A 25,442-nucleotide genomic window follows, 5' to 3' on the forward strand; every position below is an offset into this window, starting at 1 on the left:
TGCTACATAAACCATTGTTAGACCTTCCCTATTGTTCTTCTTACTCAACATTGTTTCAACCGGTGGCTAGCGAAGCTAATATAAAAATCCATGTTATGCTCTCACCAAGGGCTAGCACACAACCAATCGCAAAGGCGTGGAGCACATGAAAGATAATATCCTAGTTGGTTGGGAGGTCTTAGGATCCGTGCACTTCCAAGGGCTTTCTTAGGCTCTTTGTCACTTGTGTGTCCACTCACAACGTTTACGTGTCTCCCCAAAATTTCCAAGAGTGGCATTCTTTGCAACTCTGTTCTTTGAAGGCGACCCGTGTATGTGCGAGTCATGCATGACGTTTTCAAAGTTCCTAAGTGCATGACGGCAACACGACAGGATGTTTTCACGCAGATGTTTCGTGAACGAAAAGAAGCTCTGGGTCCGAAGGGCGCAATACACTCATGGAGAACAGCAACAACAGGCAAGGTTACGACGGCCACCTCTCTGACCTTCAACACAAAGTAGCGCTGGTGACCGGAGCTTCTTCTGGGCTGGGGAGAGAATTCTGCCTGCAGCTGGCTCGCAGCGGCTGCAGTGTGGTGGCCGCCGCTCGCCGTACCCAGCTCCTGCAAAGCCTCGTTGCAGAAATAGAGTCTAACCCTGGCCATGGCGCAGAGGCTCGCATCTCCACCGTCCAAATGGACGTCACCGCAAGCGAGACCGCCATCGATGATGCTGTCGATCTAGCCTGGCAATGTTTCGGTAGAATCGACGTTCTTGTCAACAATGCCGGATTCAGAGGTCTTCTCCCCCTTTTTTGGTTGAATCGTTGCTTCGATTGCACAAATAATCAGGACATGAACAGATTAGCACTAGACTGTAAATATGTGAACCTCTGAGCCCGATTCTCAGACTGCTTATATATATGCTCTCGCGTGTGTGTGTGTGGGGGGGAGAGAGAGTGTTATATTATACGTCTTCAAAAGACCCAGTGGGACTATGAGACCAAAAGTGATACAATAGTGTCTATGTAATCTCACATGGTACAAAAGAAAACAAAGACGAGAGCTATGAGCTTGGAATGTCAGATCCGAGCCATGTGATACAAAGTGGGACCATCATCATCGTACAACCTATGGAGCTAACCCCCTGGTAGGGGGAGGGGCCGGTCAAGGATATCGAGCATGGGGTTAGCCTGTAGAAATCCGTTGGGCATGGGAAGGTGGCTCTGTGCCTCTCTAAGATCTCCTCAAGCTAGGTGATGTCTGTGTTGCAGGCGAGGTCCAAGGAGTCTAGGGCGTCAGGCTCGTTGTAGTGCCGTGGCCCAGTCTAGAGTCATGCCAGAGTGGGGTTTGGCGGGGGGTTAGGCACTCAAGAATGTGTGGCTCGATGGGTATGTCATCCTTGGTTGGTGGGGCATCCTCCCGTGGTTGGAAGAATTGAGTGATGGTCGCCTGGGGCCGGGGTGGATGTCTCCCATGGGGTCTTGACTCCCTAATTAGTGAGTCTCTGTGGCGATGAAGCTCTAGTAGGAAGAGGCCCAAGCACCGTTGATCTGGGTAATCCATGATCCAAACCCTTCTTTGAGGAGACATTGGAACTTCCTTGGAATCTCATAATATACGGTGCATCTGCATATGAAGTGCTCCTCTGACTCGACTCCTGCTGGCATACTGCATATCCTCTCCTCACGAGGTATCTGCATGGCTCTCCTTGTCTCTATCCTTAGGCGGTGCGATGACACCCGCAACTGGCCCACTGCAATCTGCATGGCATGTGACATGTATATGTCCAGATATTTGGCCCTCAGTATGAAACCATCCTCTCTAAGCCTCATGAAAGTATCCATGTAGTATTGCCGTTTGTGAGAGTGGCTCATGTGTTGTGATCCAAGTATCCTGTATGTATAGTCCCAATAAATCATATCTGATCACCCGGTTCCTGTCATCCTGAGAGAGCCTGATGAATGGGGAGTCCGGGTCATACTGGAGGAGGCGTTCCATCTTGAGTCCCTGCCTCGTGAACCAGTTGCATACCATGACTCGTGCTCATTGTTAGCACTTTCATCCCCAGTTTTTGCTCTTTTATGGTGCCCCATTTGGTCCCCTTTTGTATGGCCCTTGCTTGTGGGCTGGCCACCCCTTTTTTTACTATTTTTCTGGGATTTTTCCCAGCCATTCTGGCATTTTTCCAGTCGGCCATGTCCAACAGCTCCAGTTGGCCTGTTCATGAGCTCCAGTCGGCCAGCACTTTCCCACTATAAATAGTGGGTGCTGGCCTCTCATTTCTCAATTCAGTCTTGTACATATTTTGCTCCCTCACTTATGAGACTAACAGTGTCTCTTGCTTGGGACATGTTTTGGTTCAGTATATTCAGCATAGTTTGCTCCATATCTCTCTCTCTCTTGCACTCTCTGTTCAGCACATTCTAGTGCCACTCTGCTTCCGCTCTGTGCACTCTTTCATGGTATCATCGCTCCTGGTTTAGCAACCTTTTTGCTGCCCCAGATTTAGCCCTGTTTTCAGTACCTACTCCTCTTCGTTTTCTTCCAGATTCATAGCTTTTGCTGCTGCGTTTTCTGGACAGCACCCTGCTGGTCGCTTTTCCTTCAGATTGGCTTCACCAATTCAGCCATCTGGCTCTTGTTGATCAGCGTTTCATTGCCCACTTGGAGATTGGACTGCATGCGGCCTGTTTTCTACAGGAGGATAGCACTTGTTCAGTGCTGCGTTTTCCTCTCTAGTGGCCCTTTCCCTTTGCAGAGGGGGCTTGTGGTGTTGCAGGCTTTGGTGGCACTCTTGGTACCTGTGGTGGAGGACACCTTTTCTTCAGAGTTTGTGCATTTCTTGAGATTGAGCCCAAGCTTTTGTGATGGCTGCTCCCACTTCTCTTCATATGTTTGCTGAGTCTGCCAAGTTGGATGGTTCCAACTACACTCTATGGAAGGTGAAGGTGAAATCGGCCTTGCGTGGCGTGGATCTCTGGGATTGGCTTGTTACACCGGCCAATGCCACCCCTCCCACCCTTGCTTCCGGTGGTGTGACTCAGGCACAGATTGATATTTGGGAGTCGAATGATCGACATGTTTTCTCCTTCCTGATGTTGAACTGTCAGGATGCTGTTCTCTCTCATGTGCATACAGCAGATGTTGCACATGAAGTTTGGAAGGCTTTTGGAGATCTCTATGAGATTAAGTCTCCGGGTCGGATTTTGGCATTGGAAAAGAAACTTATGAACTTATGAGTTATTGCGTTTCCATCTTTATCTGCTTTCATTTCGAAGATGAAAGATCTCCAGGACGGACATCTCCACAGAGGATATGGCTATTCGGCTGCTCTCCAAACTTCCAGAGAGGTTTGATGCATACTTTCAGTCTCTGGTTTCTTCTCCTCGTCCTGTTCCAATTACTTGGGAGGAAGTTCTCCCCTCCGTTATGCAGATTGAGTCTCGCTTTGAGGAGTGGATTGGCACCTCTAGTGGCCGTGATGGAGCTTTGGCAGCGCGAGATAAAGGGAAGACTCAACAAAAGAAAGGAAAAGGGGGTTCTGACAAGAACTCCAAGGATTCCGATAAGGATAAAGACAACAAATCTTCAAAGAATAAGGACATTGAATGTCATTATTGTGGCAAGAAGGGTCACAACTCACCCCAATGTCACAAGAAGAAGCGTGATGAAGCAGCAAAGAACTCTTCCTCAACGGCGGTGTCTCAACCCAAGAAGGATGATGGAATTCTTCTCTTAGCAGGTACTCGGCGTATACTTGCTCGTGACTTCTCAGTCACGGTCTTGGATTGTTGATAGCGGTGCTACTGCTCATATGACACCCCATCGAGATTGGTTCGAGGACTTCAATGCCTCTCAGTCACGGTCTTGGATTGTTGATAGCGGTGCTACTGCTCATATGACACCCCATCGAGATTGGTTCGAGGACTTCAATGCCAGATCAGGCGAGATCACTCTGGGTGATTCTTCTTCTGTGCCAGTGCATGGTCATGGCACTATCCCCAATGCCCATCTTCAGTTCTCACGAGGACAAGAGGTACTTCTCTGACGTTCTGTATATTCCAGATTTGGCTTTTAACCTTGTGTCAGTGAGTGCTCTTACAGCTCAGGGTGCGGAGGTGATCTTTTCTCATTTTATGAGATTACCATTCGTGATAAGGCGACTGGTAGCATCTTGGCTCAAGAGTCCAAGATAGTGGCCTCTACAAATTGACCGCTCTGCTTTCTTCTGGTGCTTCTTCTGCTCTTTGGCATACTCGGTTTGGCCATTTGAGCTATCAGCTTCTGCAGCGAGCTTCGAAGGATGGGTTGATTGATGGATTACCGACCATCAAGGCTCCGTCTTCTGCTTGTTCCTCTTGTTGACAGGCTCTTGTTTACAGGGGAAGCAACACCGAGCCGCCTTTCCGAAGGAGGCGACACACAGATCTTCGACATCACTTGCTCTCATTCATGCAGACTTATGTGGTCCTATGAGTACCGCGTCTTTGAGTAAGGCGTTGTACATGCTCGTGATGGTGGATGATTTTACCAGATATACTTGGGTTTTCTTTCTGAAGACCAAGGATGAGACTTTTCATCACTTCTTTGATTGGAAAGCCGAGGTGGAAAAAGAGACCGGTCACTCGGTCAAGGCTCTTAGGACCGATGGAGGGGGTGAGTTCACATCCCAGGAGTTTCAGCAATATTGCAAGACACATGGCATTCGGAGACAGCTTACTACAGCATATACTCCATCACAGAATGGAGTTGCCGAGAGGAAGAATAGGACCGTTATGGAGATGGCCCGTGCTATGCTTGAGCATTCTTCATTACCTTGACGTTTCTGGGCTGAGGCGGCTTCCACTGCTGTCTACATTCAGAATAGGTCTCCTACTGTTGCTCTTCCCGACAAAACTCCATATGATGCTTTCCATGGTGAGAAGCCCTCTGTTGTTCATTTCCGGATATTTGGATGTACGGCATATGTTCATGTGCCTAAGGAGCACCGCTCCAAGTTGGACTCGAAGTCTCAGCGCATGACTTTTCTCGGATACAGCACTGTGTCCAAGGCATATCGTCTTTATGATCCTCAGGCCGGTAAAGTTGTTGTGAGCCGTGATGTGGTGTTCGACAAGACTCCTACATCTTTAGAGGGGGGTGGTGAGCTTCTTCTTCCTGCACCTCCTCCTTCTCCTCCTCCTCCTGCTCCCGCTGTTACTGTTACACCTCTAGCTGAGGATACTCAGTCAGATGATGATGAGCCTGCTCCTCCTCCGGCGAGTTCGAGCAGATCTGTACCTGGTTGGTATTATCAGACAGTTCGTGACTCTGGGTTACGTGAGCTTCCTTTTGCTCCTCCGCCTGGTTCTCTTCGGCATTCTTCCAGAGTTACAGGGAAACAAATTCATGAGGGCAACATGTTTGTTAATTATGCTCTTATGTCTACAATCATTAATGGTCCTTCTGATCCCACTTCTGTAGACGAGGCTCTGTCACATGAGTCTTGGCGTCATGCTATGGAGACAGAGCTGGATGCTATCAAACGGAATGGCACTTGGATTTTGGTGCCTCGGCCTCTGCAGCGTAAGGTGATTGGTGTGCGTTGGATTTTCAAATCAAAGTTCCGAGCTGATGGCAGCATGGACAAGCACAAGGCGAGGTTGGTTGCCAAGGATTATGCTCAGCAACCTGGTGTCGACTTCGATGAGACCTTCGCTCCGACGGCCCAGATGACTACCATTCGCACCGTTCTTGCACTTGCAGGACATCATAGATGGCCCGTTTTCCAGATGGACGTCAAGTCTGCTTTCCTGAATGGAGAGCTTACACAGGAGGTTTATATTGATCAGCCGCCAAGATTTGTTGTTCCGGGCAAACAGGATCATGTGTACCGGCTGAAGAAGGCTTTATATGGTTTAAAGCAGGCTCCGCGGGCTTGGTACCAGCGGATTGATGAGTTCTTTCAGAAGCTTGGCCTGCGCCGTTCTCATGAGATTCGAACCTTTATATCCTCCTTGAGAGGGGGTTTATTGTTATCATTGTGGTCTATGTTGATGACCTCATCTTTACAGGTTCTTATTCTGTGCGGATCCGTTTTGGATGCTTTGGAGACAGAGTTTGAGATGACGGATCTTGGCCTCTTGCATTATTTTCTTGGCTTTGAGATTTGGCAGACCTCGAAGGGCATTTTCTTCTCTCAGCAGAAGTACACTCGGGAGATTCTCGACAGATTTTAGATGACTGGGTGCAAACCAGTATCTTCTCCTATGGATATTGGTGAGAAGCTTTCTTCACTTGATGCTTCTCCAGGGACTGATCAGGGACAATATCGGGTTCTCGTTGGTTGTTTGGTATGGTTGACCTGCTCCCGATTGGACATATGCTTTGTAGTCAGTTTATTGAGTTCCTTCTCATCCAAACCCTGTCAGCAGCATTGGCGGTGTGCTCTCAGAGTTCTTCGGTACTTGTGTGGCACTCTGGATTTTGGCATCTTTTATGGCCAAGGACGCACTCTTGTTGGATGGTCTGACTCAGACTGTCACGTGCATCCCGCACTTGGATGCCACGTAGACATTTTTGTACAGAAGGTGCAGTGAAACCGGCCTCTGATAGAAAACCAGAGTGCGGTAAGAGCTAACACCCGTCCACTTGTAGTCTAGATGATAAACAAAACACAGATTGGAGCTAGAGTGCCCAAATCTGAAAACACAACGACACCTGTTGGCCCCAAAGCTTGGCGCCCCTTGCGGTATTTCTTTATTCCATTAAAATAGTATGTATGGCTGAGTACAACACAAAAACCAGCCAAGAGTTTACACCTGTAGTCCAATCTGACTGCCCACAAATCCTTCTCAGCACAGAGGATCTATGCACACAGATCTGTGTCCTCAAGCAACACACTGTGCCTCCCTCTGATCAGCCAAGTTCACAAAGCAGGCCAGCCATGGGCATACATCTGGCATAACTCATAAGCATGATACATCTTCTCAGCTCAACATACATGTGCTGTTCAATCCCTGTCTTAATCCCTTGTCAATCTGCTATACTCCTCCTCTCACAAGGAGCCAGATAACACATACCTGTAGCAGACATCAAGCAATAGAAAGAGAGATGGATGAACAGAGTCAAGGCTTACCAAGTTCAGCTCGTGAAACAACTCTGGAGGAAGCAACAGCACCAATCTGTGCCTGCAGGCACTTGAACCCACAATCCTGCTTCACACGTGTGCTTGCACTTGCCTGTATCTTCCTCCTGATGCTCACTCCTATGCTGTCCTTGACAGTACAGATCTGAAAATCAGCACTGTACTTGATTGTACCGCCTCGGGATGCGTGCCAGGCGTTGTACTTGCAAAAACAGCCTGCTGTCCACTTCTGTACCAGCCTGAATCAGAGTACACAGGCCTGTCCAGCACCTGTCTACACCACCTGCAGCACTCGTACCTTCTGTACCAGGCTGCCCGTACACTGTACGGCAGCCGTACCAGGTGTACCTGCTGAAAAACACACTGTGCAGCCTGTACAGGCCTTCTGCGCAGCCCAACAGTAGCTGTCCTGTGCGCCGCCAGCAGTAGAGGAGAGAGAGAGAGAGAGAGAGAGAGAGAGAGTCCAGCACTGGCCGTACAGTGCTGTACGGCTGGTTTCTTCAGAAAAACAGCAACAGTCTGCAGCAAAACAGCCGCCTTCACCTCCTCTTCAGCTTTCCCACGATGGAACTCAAGCGCATGAAGGAAGGCTCCACTTTTACTACACGACTCCCCAAAAAGGGAGGAGAGAGAGTGTAGAGAGAGAAAACCTCCTTCCCAAGTTAATCCCTAGGGCCCAACTTAATAAGTTCCCTAGGGCCACTAAGGCCTAGGGGCAACTTTTATAAACATTAAAAGTTAATGTTTTAATGTTCCCCCTTCACACCTAGGGTTGTCCACACATCTTTAAACACTGTCCGGGCACCCCCCATGTGAATCATAAAATATTCTGACCCTGCAACCACCATGCCCACACTTGTCCTGCTCCATTTTCACAGGGCCATGACATACCCCCCTCTTGAAAGATGGCAAGCGTCCTCGATTGCATTCTGGTGATGCATCAAAATATCCAAAGTGAAATATACAATATGGCAAGATCAGCGTCCCAATCTCTCTGAGCCATACACATGTATCATCATTCACTGCAATCCAATGGCATAGTAATAGTCCAAGTTGTATACCACTGTGAACCATACATATCCAGAAAAATCTCCATGTGACTAGTACACATATATCATAGAAGTCCCATAAACAGATGTACTGTCAGCCTCAGTACCTTCGGATGAGATAAAATCTGCACCAAGCAACCTCTAGATGTCATCTGAGCCTGTCTGTATCAAGGGAGTGGAGGTGCTACCCCCCTCTTGAGCATCAGGTAATGCTCCAGACCCATGCTCTGCTGAACCTGAATGAGCCACAATAAGAGTCGGCTCTAACTCAAAGGCATCGAGATAAAGCTGCAAAACCTGAGGTGAATCTGTTAAGTCACCTTCCTCCATCCACTTCGCATCCATCGGTGAATAGTTCTTGAACTTCACAAGATAGCGACGGGAAACTTTACCTCGTACCTTCCTTTCTTTATGTGCCAGTATCTGCTCTGGAATCAGAACCTCATCAAGTTCCTCAACTTCCGGCTGAGCCTCATCTGATACATCCTGAGGCACATCCCCACGGAAAGGTCTAAGAAGACTCACGTGAAAAGCATTGTGAATCCTCCAGTGATCTGGTAACTTCAAACGATAGGTTACCTCACCAATCTTTTCCAAAACCTGAAAAGGCCCATAATATCGCATGCTCAACTTAGGGAATAAGCGCTCTTTACCCTTCATCTTCTTGAGTCTAGCCTTTTCAAAGCGCAAAAGAACCCAATCACCCAATGCAAACTGTAAATCACGTCTGTGACGGTCTGCGGCTTTCTTTTGCTTCTGCTGAGTTTTCTGGAGGGCCAACTTAACTCTCCGATAAGCTTCATCCAAGCTCTCCACATACTGATCAGCCTCAAATATCTTATCCTTTGTATGCAAAATGGGCGGTACCTTCTTCCCTCCTTCTACAATCTCAAAAGGCGCCTTGCCTGTCGAGCTATGTACAGTGTTGTTATATGCAAACTCCACCAAAGGAAGATACTTTTCCCATTGTTGCTTGTGCTCTGACACATAACACTTGAGAAGATCCAACACTGTAGAGTTAGCCTCTTCTGACTGACCATCTGTCTGTGGATGAAATGACGATGAAAACTTGAGAGTTGTACCCATGTTGTCAAACAACCCTCTCCAAAACAAACTCGTCATCCGTGGATCACGGTCACTAATGATAGACGTAGGCAAGCCATGATACTTGAAGATGTTCGCCATGAACAACTTCACCATATGATCCACTTTAATTGTCTTCCTCACGGGAATGAAATGAGCCTGCTTACTGAACCTGCATATGATAGTCCAGATGCCATCATTTCCCGTTTGTGTCCGTGGAAGATCAAATACAAAATCCATGGCAATGCTCTCCCAAGGTCTATCCGGAATAGGTAAAGGCTGTAATAACCGTGGTGTCTTCTGATGGTCAAACTTTACCTTCTGACATACGATGCATTGCCTCACAAAGGCATCAACATCTCTTCTCAAGGTTGGCCAATAAAAGAAAGTCTCCACTGCTTTGACCGTGGCGTCAATCCCTCTATGACCTGCATACGGTGGAGCATGACTTTCAATCATAACCTTGAGTCGCAATGGCCTGGTAACACACAGTCTGCCATGCATCAATAAAAACCCATCTCTGAGAGTGTAATGCTCATGCCGCTGACCCTCAGACATCTGATCATACAACCTTTCAAAATCCTCATCATGGGCATACTGCTCTTTCATTTCATCAAGCTCATGATGATAAGCAAGTGAAACTGCAGAGACCTGTGGCTTGCGTGACAAAGCATCTGCCACTACATTCTTTTTGCCTTCCACATGCACAATCTGGAAGTGAAACATTGACAAAAAGTTTGCCCAACGCATATGCTTCTCTGAAAGCTTAGTCTGCGTGAGGAAATAACGCAAGGTCTGATGATCTGTCTGTACAGTGAAATCAGCCCCAAGCAAGTAGTGTTTCCATGTAGAAAGGGCGTGAATTACAGCCAACATCTCTTTCTCATACACCTGTAAATGCTTCTCGGCATCTTGCAAAACTCTACTCTCATAGGCTATCACATGTCCCTCTTGCATGAGAACTGCACCAATGCTACTTCCACATGCATCACACTGGACAACAAAAGCCTTTCGGAGATCCGGTAACACCAATACTGGGTCCGAAGTAAGCTTTTCTTTGAGCTTTTTGAATGCTGTAATTTCCCGATCAGCCCATCTAAACGGAGTTGCTTTCTTCGTCAAAGCATGAAGAGGCGAAGCAATTTCAGCAAAGTGCCGTATGTAACGCCTGTAATAGGAACACAATCCTAAAAAGCTGCGTACATCATGCACGGTCCTCAGAGCTGGCCAATTAAGTATTGCTTCCACCTTTGCTGGATCCATACGGACTCCATGACCAGACACAATATGCCCCAAGAAATGTATCTCCTGCAAAAAGAACTCACTCTTCTTGCCATTAACCACCAACCTATGGTTTCTGAATTCTGCAAACACAATGGCCAAATGCCTTCTATGCTCTTCCTCAGTTTGTGAATGCACAATCATATCATCAAAGAATGTGCCCACAAACTCTCTATGAGGTCTGAAGATCCTGTCCATCATTCTGTTAAAAGTGGCAGGCGCATTCGTTAAACCAAAGGGCATAACCAAGAACTCATACAACCCAAACGTGGTTCGGAATGCTGTCTTATGCACATCCTCGGGTCTAATGCGTATCTGATGATACCCGCTTTTCAAGTCAATACGACTAAAAACTGTGGAGCCCTGTAAGCGGTCCAATATGTCATCGATCCTCGGTATGGGGAATCGATTCTTGTTGGTATTCTTATTCAGCGCCCTGTAATCTATACACATGCGCCAAGAACCATCCTTCTTCTGCACTAAGAGCACAGGTGAGCAAAAGGGTGATGAGCTAGGCTGAATCAACACCTTATTCAATAGCTCCTGCACCTGACTCATAATCTCTTCCTGTTGGGCTGCACTAACACGATACGGCGGTCTATTCGGTGGAGTACTACCAGGAATCAGATCTATGGCATGATCTTCTGGCCTCTCAGGAGGTAATTCCCCTGGCAATGACTCGGAAAAACAATCTTGAAACCCACTTAAGAAATCAGCCCTGTCTTTATCTAACATTGACAAATTAGACTTAGACTCATCATCTTGTGCATCCTTTACATAAATCAAGTACGCGGAAAGATGCTTTTTCATTACTGATGAAATCGCCGAAGCGGATACAATAGGAACAGATTCTCCTTTGAGTTTTACATCCAATACATGCTCTTTCCCTCTATGAGTCAGAGTAATTTTCCTATTGTAAGTATCCACCACCGCATGTACCCTGTGGCACCATGGCATCCCCAACAAAACATCACAGCCATCCAAAGACATGATGAAGAACTCCTCACTGTCCACATAACCCTGCAAATGAAGCCGAAGCTTCCCAATGATAGGAGTAACGGGTTCTGCATACCCTGGACAAGCCATATTTGCCTCATGTAACGGCCCCATCTCCTCTGCGCGAATCCCCAATCGGCCAGCCAAATCTGGTGAAATGAAGTTGGCTCTAGCACCTGTGTCAAAGAAGATCAAAGCATTCTGATCTCTCACTTTGCCCCATGCCCTGCACAACTCTGTAGCTTCACCACTTAGCTGCTCCCCCACAAGATCAGGAACTAAGCCTGCAGAAGGCTTTTGTTTCTTTGGCTTGGGCTCTCCTTTATTGTCAGGGTCCTTTTTGGACGTTCTTTTGGGACAATTGAATGACATATGCCCCTCTTCAGTACAGTAAAAACACTTTTGAGCATCTCTCAAAGCCTGTCTTTCCTCAGAAGTCCTTTTGGGCATTGGCAACTTCTTATACTTGGTCTCTGAAGACCCTTTAGTATCACGAGAAGCATGCCCAAATTTTTCAGCTTTCTTGCCCAATTTCTTACTGCCTTTAAATCCAGATGAACCACCTGTGAGTAACGCATTAGCTGTCATAGCATTTTCAATCATCTGTGACATGTTCGTTACTCTTGTCTTTATACAATAATCTCGTACCTCTTTGGGCAGCCCACAACAATACTTCTCTACCTGCTCAGATAATGGCACGGCACGATAAGAAGTCACTGGGAGTAGAGCTTCCCAAAACTGCTTGTTATAATCCTCCAAACTATCACACTTTGAAGCATCTAGCTTGTGCCATGCAGTCATAACATCCACCTCAAATGTAGATGTGAGCCATACGGAAGAGAAAACCTGTTTGAATTGAACCCATGTAGTGGGTGCTATGCCCTGCAAAAGAAGAGTAGACCACCACTGCAAAGCATTGCCCTTGAGAAAAGTGGCAGCTTTCCTCACCTTCGAGGACTCTGTGTAATTCCCACCAGAAAAAGCAGCATCAAACTGCTGTAAAAAGGTAAGTGCCTTCAATTTATCCTTGGCCCCACTGAAAGTGTCAAACTTCACTGCAGCTCCCCCTTCCTTGTAATCCTTCGCCTTGCCCATAGGCGTTAGATTATCATATGGAAGTGGTTTCGTGAGATTGCTGCCCCCAACATTCGTACCCATCATTGGGTCAACATTTCCCATTCCAACACCAGGCATACCATACATCCCAACCATGTTTCCAAACATTCCATGCTGCATACCTGGCTGCATGCCACCAAACATATTGCCTTGCATCCCAGGTTGCATGCCTGTAAACACATTTCCTTGCATACCGGACTGCATACCACCATACATATTCCCCTGCATGCCAGGCTGAAAATTGGCTCCAAAAGGCCCATACATACCCATGCCTCCCTGAGGGTATCCCCCAGTCATGGATTGGAACACTGAGCCACCACCAAAGTACCCTGGATGCATGTTCTGCTGAGGAATAGGTGGCTGTCCATAGAAGGAACTCTGTGGGTTAGCACCAAAAGCATGCTGCATGTTCGGAAACTGGGCAGGAGATGGATCCTGTGGAGTGGTACCACTATGACCATGAGAAAGATTCTTCGAACGAACCTTCTTCTTCTTTTTCTGGGGCTCTGTGCGGGGCTCTGTGCGAGATCTCATAAATTCAGCAAATCTCTCGCTCTGTGTGAGCTGCATAAAAGTATCCATAACACCAGCCAAGCGATCTTTGAACCGAGCATCATCATCCTCTTTACCATGCACATCTTCTGGCTGTGTTACATCCTCATAAGGCTCAACATCTGCAGCCTGTTCTCCTGCAAAAATATCCTCAGATACATCTCTTTCAGGAGAAGACTCTTGCTCTTCTTCTTCTTGATAGAAGTACTCTTCCTCTGTATCAGACATGATTGCTGAATTTTCAGCGATGGCTTTCTTCAAAGCAACCACGAGCTCACCCCCTTCAGAAAGTTGATGATTGGTCCCGGCAACGGAACCTTGAAACCGGCCTCTGATAGAAAACCAGAGTGCGGTAAGAGCTAACACCCGTCCACTTGTAGTCTAGATGATAAACAAAACACAGATTGGAGCTAGAGTGCCCAAATCTGAAAACACAACGACACCTGTTGGCCCCAAAGCTTGGCGCCCCTTGCGGTATTTCTTTATTCCATTAAAATAGTATGTATGGCTGAGTACAACACAAAAACCAGCCAAGAGTTTACACCTGTAGTCCAATCTGACTGCCCACAAATCCTTCTCAGCACAGAGGATCTATGCACACAGATCTGTGTCCTCAAGCAACACACTGTGCCTCCCTCTGATCAGCCAAGTTCACAAAGCAGGCCAGCCATGGGCATACATCTGGCATAACTCATAAGCATGATACATCTTCTCAGCTCAACATACATGTGCTGTTCAATCCCTGTCTTAATCCCTTGTCAATCTGCTATACTCCTCCTCTCACAAGGAGCCAGATAACACATACCTGTAGCAGACATCAAGCAATAGAAAGAGAGATGGATGAACAGAGTCAAGGCTTACCAAGTTCAGCTCGTGAAACAACTCTGGAGGAAGCAACAGCACCAATCTGTGCCTGCAGGCACTTGAACCCACAATCCTGCTTCACACGTGTGCTTGCACTTGCCTGTATCTTCCTCCTGATGCTCACTCCTATGCTGTCCTTGACAGTACAGATCTGAAAATCAGCACTGTACTTGATTGTACCGCCTCGGGATGCGTGCCAGGCGTTGTACTTGCAAAAACAGCCTGCTGTCCACTTCTGTACCAGCCTGAATCAGAGTACACAGGCCTGTCCAGCACCTGTCTACACCACCTGCAGCACTCGTACCTTCTGTACCAGGCTGCCCGTACACTGTACGGCAGCCGTACCAGGTGTACCTGCTGAAAAACACACTGTGCAGCCTGTACAGGCCTTCTGCGCAGCCCAACAGTAGCTGTCCTGTGCGCCGCCAGCAGTAGAGGAGAGAGAGAGAGAGAGAGAGAGAGTCCAGCACTGGCCGTACAGTGCTGTACGGCTGGTTTCTTCAGAAAAACAGCAACAGTCTGCAGCAAAACAGCCGCCTTCACCTCCTCTTCAGCTTTCCCACGATGGAACTCAAGCGCATGAAGGAAGGCTCCACTTTTACTACACGACTCCCCAAAAAGGGAGGAGAGAGAGTGTAGAGAGAGAAAACCTCCTTCCCAAGTTAATCCCTAGGGCCCAACTTAATAAGTTCCCTAGGGCCACTAAGGCCTAGGGGCAACTTTTATAAACATTAAAAGTTAATGTTTTAATGTTCCCCCTTCACACCTAGGGTTGTCCAGACATCTTTAAACACTGTCCGGGCACCCCCCATGTGAATCATAAAATATTCTGACCCTGCAACCACCATGCCCACACTTGTCCTGCTCCATTTTCACAGGGCCATGACATGCAGGACCTGGGATGGTGAACTGGTCCCATGTGAGCCCAGTCCGGGACGAGTCAGCCAGGGATCCATCTCAGTCGTCCGAGGTCAGGTGTGCATTGTCATGCACATGAGTTCAAGGTCAAGTGTGCACTGTCCTGCACATGAATCAGTGCCCGTCCGCGCTGTGAGTCTCCCTCTAGAATGATGTCAGTGGTTCTGTGTATCTGGTATGGTACCGGATCCGGGATGCTAGATCACTGAGTAGATTATGTTTAGGACAAGGGGCCAGCCCATAGGGCTACTCCAGATCTGAGAGTGGGCATGGGAATGGTGTAGAACCACCCCCATGAGGGCCAGGAAGGCCCAGGCTGAACCCACCAGCCATGGAGGGGCTGTAGGACAGCCCTAGGGCACAGATAAGGCAATCTCCAGGAGATTACAGCCTTTATATGGCTGTAGGGCATGTATGGGGCAGCCCATATAGGCTGCCCAGCCCTGGGATTGTGGACAAAAGCTGTGTCCAGCCAATCAGAAGCAGGCGCATCACTTTCAGCCTGTTAGGAAAAAAAGGCAGGATTTTTTGGGATTTAATTCAGCATTTATTGCTGAATTTTCACCAGTCGTGGGACATTGCCTGTTTTTCAGCTGGCCGACTGCTCCTGAGGAGGAGTATAAATAGTGGAAGCCCTAATCCCATCATTCATCTCAGTTTTCACCAAGTGCTCAAGCCAATCAAGGGCCAGTCAAGCCAAGGAGATTGTCAAGCAAAGGGGTGGACTTCTGAAGGTCAAGGGCAGGGATTTCCCAGCCAAGAAAAGGTCAAGTTTTCTGTATTTGTTTTCAGATTTACATCATTCTAATAAAGCAAATACACCATCCGCGTGGTGGGGGCCCTACAAAGGGTAATTGGGACCCAATATTGTGTCCTCTCCATCTCCCCCTTCTCTCTCTATTTTCTACACATCTCCTTTCAGTTTGTGCGTTAATTTCCGTCGTGAAAAGAGTGCTGATTTCTGAGTTTTGAAGTACCGATCCTTCTCCGAAGCTTCCGCATATTACAGTGGTATCAGAGCCTACTTCAAGGACAAAGATTCAGCAAAGAAAACCAGAAAATTTTTCTCGCTCGTGTGGTTGGTTTTTAGACGCCGGTGGACTACCCCTTTCGGAGTGACTCCTGTCCCTCGAAGGACGGTTGGTTTTTAGCCTCCGGAAGCCTCCGGAGGTCTCCCACACAGATAGTGGATGGTCAGATTGCGTTTCGGAAAGGAATTGCATTTTCTTGCTATGGCGAGATTCGAGAGACCCAGAACCATGGGACCAGAGTGCACTAGGCAGCCCAGCTAGGGCACCCGGCTTGAGTGTCAGAGACATGTTTCAGTAGATGACGCGAGCAATCGCAGACCAGACAGTCAAGTTGGATGAGCAGAAGGCGCGGATCTTGGCTCTGGAGGAGCGTTCTCACTCTCCAGCGTCGCGTTTTCCATCTCCTCCTCCCTCTCCTTCCGTATCCCAGATACCATATCCTCGTCACAGGGACCCTCTCGCGGAGTCACAGCCGCAGCCAAGCTCCTTGCTTGAGATGCAGATGCGTGCATTGGAGATCCGACAACGAGAAGACGACGCCATGCGACGCGTGGAACACGAGCGTTACCTCATAGCTTTGGATGATTCCAGTTGCTTTTGGAGAGCACTTTTTGACAACATGGGGACAAAGTTGAATTTCTCTTTGGCTTATCATCCTCAAACGGATGAACAAAGTGAGATTGCAAACCTCACTATTTTGGATATGCTAAAGTGTTATGCTCTCGAAGCAAAGGATCAATGGGAGAAGTACTTGGCATCTGTTGAGTTTGCCTACAACATCACTGTTCACTCTTCAGCATGCAAAGTTTCTTTTGAGATTATTTATGGCAAATCATTGTTGTTGCCTATTCTAAAAACCAAAGAAGAGATCTTTCATGCGGACGAGTTTGTTCGAGATTTGGATACGGCCTTTGCATAGGTTCGAAAGGCTATTGAGACATCTTAAGCCAAGCAAAAGAAAGTTGTAGATAAGCATAGAAGGAAGGTCACTTTTGAAGAAGGGGATTGGGTCTTCTTGCGATTTGAAAAAGCACGACTTAGAAAGTCTAAAGCTAAGGAGCACAAGGAACGAAGCTTGCCCCCAGATATTATGGACCTTTTTAGGTTACCAAGGAGATCAACGATGTATGTTATTGATTGGACCTTTTTCGCACTCGGGCAGTCATTGCGACCAGATGGCCCAGATGATTGTATTGGATTTCATAGTTGGGTGGTCATTGTGACCAGATGGTCCATATGACTGACTGTATTTGATCTCATAGTCGGGTAGTCAATGCGACCAGATGGCCCAGATGACTATGGAAGACTTCTTGGGCGGTCCTAGTGACCAGATGGCCTTAAGGATAGTCTGAGCGGTTTCCCTCGGGAGCCAGATGGCTCAGCATGATTTCGATGAAACCAGACATGACAATCCATGAACAGGAGGATCATTGCTTGTGCATTGCATACTGATGTATGTTTGAAATTCCTTGACTTTGTGTGTTGTTTTTGATGTGTGGACAATGCTTGAATTTATGGCATGTGATAGTCCATTGGGCTCCAGACTACCTGGCCAGTACCTGGAATACCCAGTAGACGCAAATGGTGCATTCTTGTTTGTTGACTAGCTTCTGTCTAGTTTTTGCAAAAGGTGAGTATGTATTTATTATATCTAACCCATGTCACAGGCTATCAAGAACATGTATCATCAAGAACAAGGACATCGGTCAAAGAAAGGCATAAAGATGTTGCTAGAGGAGCAGAAGGCACCACATATATGAGGAAAGACCAGATGCACAAGAGCACCAGATGGGGCTAGTACCACGATTGTATGGAATATTTGTACCCCACAGTTGAGGACAACTGTGATATAAGAGGGAGGGAATGTAACTATTTGGTCCTCCAAGCTCTTTTCACATGATGGAACTCATGCCCGGACACTTGGACAGGTTGATGGACACATGGGAACAGGGATCCTTAGGTTGGCACAGGAAAAAGCACCAGTCTTGGTCAAAAAGCAAGAAAAAGGAAAAAGTCAAACTTTGTTGACCAAAAGCTGAGGGCACCATTGGAAAGAGGACATTGAACTGGATCAAAAAGCTAAAAGCCGCTTTTTCAAAACGCAGCTCTAGGGCCAAAAAGCAAGGCCTTGAAGTTGTAAAAGCACAAATCAAGAACTTTGGCTATTATTAATATTTAATAAAGAAAAAGCAAAGAGGCAAAGCAAAAGCAAGGCAAGGCAAAAGCATGGACCCCCATCTAGTATATAAGAAGCTTGTACCCTCATGGAGAAGCATATAAATTTTTAGAGGTCAACCTCGTGGAGAGAAACCTTGTGGAGAGCATGAGAAACCTTGTGGAGAGCATCATTATTATCTTCTCCGCCACTGTGTGCCTCTGTACGGACAGCATCTCCGACACCTTGTGCTAAGCGCCGCCTTGTCAACGCGTGTTGCAGTCGCCTGCGCCGCCAGCTCTGCCGCCGCACTGCCTTGTTGCACCGCCTGCACCGCAATAGCATTGCCCTGTGAGCTGCCGCCGCTGTCCCCAGAGCTATGTCGCCTTCGTTTTGCCTACGCTGCCCTGTAGTGCCCTATTTTAGCCGCCTTTGCTGCTATTGCCTTCAGTCGCTGCCAACAGCCTGTACGGCCCCCGACATCGCTATCTCCGCATGCTGCCCTTGTGCAGAGACTCCAGCCCCGCTTGTGCCACCTTGTGTGCCGCCTCTGCACCTCCTACAGGCACCTTTGCTGCTGTCTCCAGTCACCGCCTTATACTATTTGTGGCACCTCCTCTTGCTCAGCTGCCGACACCAGCACTGCCCGCCGACGGCAATGCCACTAAAGCATCTCTTGTTGCTCAGCCGTCGACAATGGTACAGTTAGCCATCCGCCACCTTGAACGGTGTCCTGTCCTGGCCAGCAGTCACCACCTTGGTGTTTGCCCTTTTGGGATTCCTTTCCATATTGGGTGCAGAGTTCTTGTGGGTGTTTAAGAACCTCAGAATTTGGTTCAGGTATTGGATATTGGTACTAGCCCGGTGTAAGACTTTTGTGGTTCATCCTCGTGGTGAGCTCGGCATCAGATATCTTGTGCCTCGACATTGACTTCAGAGCCCGACCTCGACATCGGCACTCTTGTTTGACATTGTATTCATTTATTGTATTGGTCCTGGCTTGGAAAAGCTCGTGGATTGTTCTTGAAATAAATTCCTAAAAAGGGGGCAGGGCCTGTTCTCGCATAGTAGTAGGGGAACGCCGTTTCCCTCCTTGGGGAATGGTGGAACGCGTTCCCCTATGGCCAAGACGCAGGAAACGGGCGGAACGGAGCAGGGGAATGTGTGGCAGGTGGAATGGCGGGAGGAACGCTAGGAATGACAGGGAACGCCCATACGGAACGCCAGGCTTCCGTTCCCCCACATGGAACGAAATGACGTGGATAATTTTTTTTAAAAAGGGCAAAAGGTACCCGATGGCCGTATCTGCCCGTCGCCCGCGTGCTATACGCATGCGTATCTGTTTCGGCCGTCACCTGCGCGTATTACTGTTGCCTCAAGGCTCATACCTGTGCGTACCAGCCTGTCTAGCTTGGTTGCTGCAGCTAGTTGCCCTTGCCCGTGCGTACCAGCCTGTCTAGCTTGGTTGCTGCAGCTAGTTGCCCTTGCCCGTGACACGTGTACCAATCTCCAGGGTCCAGGCCTGTGCTGTTCAGTGTTGATAGAGCGTGTCAATAGTCACGAGTCACGACTCCTATTATCTTCCAAGGCAAGGCAGCAAGCTTTTCTTTCTCTCTTCTCTCTCTCTCTTTCTCAGTTTGAACTTTGAAACTTTTAGTCTTTTAAAAACTACACATGTCACAGTCTGTAGAGGCAAATAGTAAAATTTAAAACTCCTCTTATTCTCCTTAACTCTTGAGTCTCTCCCCCTTATACAGTGGACAAAAAAGGACTCATTTCTCTCACTCTCTCATGGATAACTTTGAAAGTATAATTAATTTGTTGCCCGAATTTGCAGAAATCATGGCTTACTCAGGCTCAAAGCGATCGGCTTGGAATGCTACTTGGTGGGACGAGGTTGAAAGGCTAGAACGATATTCATCGAAGGGAGGTGCAACACGATGGAAATGTAAGCAATGTAACAAAGAGAAGTCAGGAGGAGCAAACCGTGTGAGAGCACATCTATGCCATGTAAACAATGAAAAAGCACAAGTGAACATTTGCCTATATTCTCGTGGAAGAATGCAATCCATTTCCTCACATGATGCTTTTGGGATTGGAAAAACTGCAGATCAGGTTGTGGAAGAGTGGGCCCAAGTATTGAGAAAGTTGGCCCACTGATTGTTATTAAATTCTTAAGCAACTTATTGAAGGATATTGGTAGCTTGCCATGGGTTGATCCACACATTCAAAAAGGCAAGGAGATAATAAGCTTCATTCAAAACCATGAGTTCATTTTGAATGAATTCTAGAATGAATTTTGCAAAAGATCGCCCAAAAAGGATCTCTTGAAGTACTCGGAGGCACGCTTTGGTTATAACTTTCTCATGATGAAGAGGTTATCCAAAGTGAACTTGCCTTTGAAGCAGTTGGTTGTATGCAATGAGTGGATGGGATGGACTCTTTCTTGGTCAAGAGCCGGCATAGAGGTTGCCAGAACTAACAAGACTTCACATTTTGGGATGAAGTCAATACTATCAATGTTGTGATGAAGCCGATCATGTGCTTGATGCGGATTGCAGATGGACGGGAGCCATGCATTGGCAAGGTTTATGAGGGGGTTGACCGAATGATCGAGAAAATAGGGGAAATTGGCTTGTCTGATGAGAAATATGCAGAGGTTTGAGATTTATGTGAAGCACGATGAATGGTTATCATTCTCTCATGCATGCTGCTGCGTATGTCTTGTATCCAAGGATATGGACAAGAGGCCGACGATGAGGTGATCTGACTATCAAGCCTACCTATACTAGGGATCTCCAAGTGATGTAGCAAGATTCTCTCATCATACCAATCAAGTGTACACTACCAGTCTACCTTAGGTCTCTCAGCAACCCCATATGGAATACTGAGTGGACACGAAAGTTACGAAGTATTGCGGCCATTTGGGATCTTCTTAAAGCAGGATTTCTATATTTTTTTTAGTATTTGGAATTTTTTTCTCAAGGTGGGGGGGGGGGGACTTGTACCGTACGAAATTGTACGATACCGTACCATACGGTACGAATGGGTTCGTATCGGTACGAGAAACAACTATGGGTTGGGAGAGAGCTTTCTAGGCAGGTTCGTGATGCTGATAAATGAAGGTTGGTGAAAGACCAACTTGGATTTTATCGCAGCAAGTTGGGAAGGTTTGGATCGGCCGATGCACAGAGAGACAGGTTTAAGTGTCAGAATGACACACGTGGAAGCTCTAAGGTTGCAGAGCGTAGGAGAGAGACGAGAGAGAGAGAGTTGATGAACAACTTTTATTAATCAAAGAGGTGGTTTTACAATGGAGGAAGGGGTCACTTATATATCCACAAAAGGGAATTGACCGACCGTATCCCATATGAGATACAATAATTCTAACACCCCCTCTGTAGCTCATAGTGGGCATAGATGGGAAAACTAAGTCGATGAAGATGCAACCATGGACACCCCAGCACTGCAGTTACCGGATACACCTCGAAAAATTCACCAATCAACCTGTCTTCACAAGAAAATGCCATCTTGAGCTTCAGGTGCCACATAGAACAATGAACTGTAGACACCTCCACGTCCATGATTCCCCATTCGTTGAACTATGAGCACATCACGTCAAAAAAAAACCTCCGATCAATGAACTCGGAACACATGCTATCCATAGTCTGCTAACAATGAACTGTGAACACATCACGTCCATAGTGTTATCAAGCTATTCCGTGCCAGATGCATGTGCCTTGAACTCCGACACACGGGTCCAATGCATCTGATGGGAGCTTTAGTTAGCCCCCTCTCCCGCTCACGTGCCTCTCTCTAGCTGAAGCATGTGAGGGAATTCCTGCCAATAGATTAGAAAGCTGCCATCCAAGCCGTGGTTGCCTGTGCCACTTTGGCTTGGTGAGTCTCCTCTGATTCCTTGGCGGAATCACTATCACTGCTATTGTCCTCCTGTTGGCCTTTCTTGGAAGTGTCCTTGCCTTTGCTCTTTGAGGAGCTCTTGTCCTTGTCTTTTGAAGTACAATCCCGTGACAAATGACCTGGCTTGCCACATTTAAAGCAACGACTCTTACCCTTCTTTGCTACCTGCGTAGCGAGTGCTTGATTTGAATCCTCCGTTGAACCTGAGACGCTTTTTGCCTTGGGAGAGCAAGACTGTTTCTTCTTCTATGAGAAAGGAACTAAGGTCATCAAAGTCCAACTTGTTCCTTGTAACCTGAAGCCGCAACGCTTTAGAGACCACGTCATACTCTGCTGGTAACTTTGTAAGAACCAAGGTAGCTAGTTGGGTACTAGACAATGCACTATTCATAGCCAAAAGTTGATCATGGATAAGCTTTGCCTTCATAAAAAATGATTGCATGGAACTGTGAGCTTGGAATTTGAGGCTGAACAATTGTCCAAGCAATGTGATCGCACGCATAGTTGAATCTCGATCAAAGAGATCTGCCAACTTGGACCATACTGCATGGGCGGTTTCGAACGTTTGAATGGCTGGGGACACCTCCTTTGTTAGTGCTTGCACAATTGCGGATAAGGCCTTGGAATTATGAATATCCCAGTTGACGACCGACTTAAGATATTCTTCCTTTTGGAGCCGGGTCCATCGGTGGTTTTTGGCAGGGCACTGGGGTCTAGTCTCGTTGCCGTTTATGATATCATAGTTGCATTCCATACCCGTACTCATGCGATTTGTACCTTCAGTACTTTTCGTACCACTCCATACGTACCGTACCTCGTACGGATAAGGTCTTCATAGTACATACCAAATATGAGGTTCAATGTACAACACTTATTTGGCCCGTTTTTAAATTATTTTGGTTAGTGGTCATTGCTCAATAGTTAATAGATTAGTTTTCATTTCAGTATTACCATTGCCTGCTATTTTTGTATGGATGCTAGATATTTCTTATTTTACACACACACACACACACACACACACACACACATTTTTGTATGGATGCTAGATATTTCTTATTTTACACACACACACACATATAGTAAAAAATGTGAACGTACTTAAAGTACTTATCTTGATGCGTACTTGCGTACTCGTACCATATGAAAGAGTGCACCGAGCGGAAGTAGAGTGGCACTAGAATGTGCTGAACAGAGAGTGCAAGAGAGAGAGAGAGATATGGAGAAAACTATGGTGAATATACTGAAGCAAAACAGTCCCAAGCAAGAGACACTACAAGTCTCATAAGTGACGGAGAAAAATATGTACAAGACTGAATGAACAATGAGAGGCCAGCCCCACCTATTTATAGGTGAGGAGGGCTGGCCGATTGGAGCATATGAGCTGGCCGACTGGTAAAATACCAAAAGGGTTGGGAAAAATCCTTGAAAAATATGTAAAATAGGGGTGGCCAGCCCACAATCAAGGGCCATACAAATGGGACCAAAAGGACACTAGAAATGGGCAGAAACTGGGGATGAATGTGCTAACACCCCCTCTCAGCACCAGATGCTGAACATAACTCCGAGAAGCCGAAGAAGTCGTCCTCTGTCAAAGACAAAAGAAAGCAGCAACAACAGGTACCAGGAAAGCTCCACAAGCAATCTCCACAGCAACTCAGCTACAAAAGTAACAGAACGAGCTGCCAGGTACACTGTTCTTCTAGAAGAAATCAACCATGAAGCTTGCATCGTGCTGCTCCAAATATCGGTGCCAAACCCAAATATAAACACAGTGCCATAGGAATCCCTAGAAGCCTGTAGCTCCAAGAAGATAATACCCTCAAAAGAAATAGAGTCCATGTTACGACCCTGTGTTTTTCCCTCTGGACAACAAGTAGGTGGGCACGGGCACGGGCACGGGATGGACAGTGTGGACAGGCATCAGTTTGATATGAAAAGGAAAACTCATAAGTGTGGCTAGCCCAAGTGTGAAAGGGGACAAAAAGGATTTTTAAAAGTTATAAGGTTTTTAAACCTTTGATGATTTAAAGTATTATTATTATTATTTTGAAAAGTGCTCCAACTCTGTACCAAGAGTAGCCAAATGCTGTATAATAGCACCCTCCTCAAAGGTCGGCATCACCAGATCTAAGAACTCGACTGTCCCCTCTGAAAACTGATGTCGGGACTTTGATGAAGCCAAACTGAAAGGCGCAACAACCAGCAGGTTCAGTCCAGAAAACGTAGCAAAGGAAGCTGCATATCTGAGAGAAAACGCAGAGGCAAAGTGACCAGGTCTAGTCCAGAAAACGCAGCATGAAAGAGCTGCAGATCTGAAGGAAAATGCAGAGAAGGAGGTGATGAAAACAGTGCTGAATCTGGGGCAGCAAAGAGGTTGCTAAACCGGGAGCGATGATACCATGAAAGAGTGCACAGAGCGGAAGCAGAGTGGCAATAGAATGTGCTGAACAGAGAGTGCAAGAGAGAGAGAGATATGGAGAAAACTATGCTGAATATACTGAAGCAAAACAGTCCCAAGCAAGAGACACTACAAGTCTCATAAGTGAGGGAGCAAAATATGTACAAGACTGAATGAACAATGAGAGGCCAGCCCCACCTATTTATAGGTGAGGAGGGCTGGCCGACTGGAGCTGAATATGCTGGCCGACTGGAGCATATGAGCTGGCTGACTGGAGCATATGAGCTGGCCGACTGGTAAAATACCAAAAGGGCTGGGAAAAATCCTAGAAAAATATGTAAAATAGGGGTGCCCAGCCCACAATCAAGGGCCATACAAATGGGACCAAAAGGACACCAGAAATGGGCAGAAACTGGGAATGAATGTGCTAACACCATAGACGTACTATACCGCACCATACCTAAAATACTCAACCACTATGCACGATATCCCATAAGCCCTTTTGCTGAAACCATATTTTCATCGTCAATTTCCAATGGGCAAAATTTGTCCCGTCAAGCTTGTCATCCTTGTTCGTACACCGGTGGTGCCATTTTGAAAGGAAGGACTTTTGGACACACCAAAAAGATATGCGGGTTGAACAAACCAATTGCGGAAGACACAAACTTCTATGTGCAAAGAAGATTCTGTATGCAGGGAGAGATCGCTGCTCGCTGAAGCTCCCGATACCACCCTGCTCTGCGCACCTTCGCCCCCCCCCTCCTCGCGCCTTCCTTCCGCCCCCCGCTTATCCCCTCAGCTCGTCGCTGCGCCCCCCCTTTCCTTCCTCGCTGCTGCGCCGCCCCCCCCTCCTTACTCGCCGCTTCGCCTTCCCCCCCCTTCTTCGCCATTTCGCCCCCCTCCCTTCTTCGCCATTTCGCCATCCCCCCCCGCTCCGCCTGGTCGCCATCCCCCCCCCGCTGCCGCCTGTT

General features: G+C 47.2%; 1 protein-coding gene across 2 annotated transcripts in view; it reads left to right on the top strand.

Annotated features, from left to right (window-relative positions):
• Window positions 1-310: 310 nt before the first annotated feature.
• Window positions 311-25,442, top strand: part of LOC147616749 (uncharacterized) — a 46,221-nt gene continuing 21,089 nt past the window's right edge. Inside the window, exon 1 of one of the 2 annotated variants that reach the window (XM_086777804.1) lies at window positions 311-777. In XM_086777804.1, coding sequence (XP_086633930.1) covers window positions 438-777 — 340 coding nt within the window. In that variant the 5' untranslated portion in view covers window positions 311-437. The remainder of the gene's footprint in view (window positions 778-25,442) is intronic. The other variant, XM_086777805.1, reaches the window with a different exon arrangement.

This window comes from Cibotium barometz, chromosome 38 (genome assembly GCF_041138505.1).
Source record: "Cibotium barometz isolate CiBa-2024 chromosome 38, ASM4113850v1, whole genome shotgun sequence".
NCBI classification, from domain to species: Eukaryota; Viridiplantae; Streptophyta; class Polypodiopsida; order Cyatheales; family Cibotiaceae; genus Cibotium; species Cibotium barometz.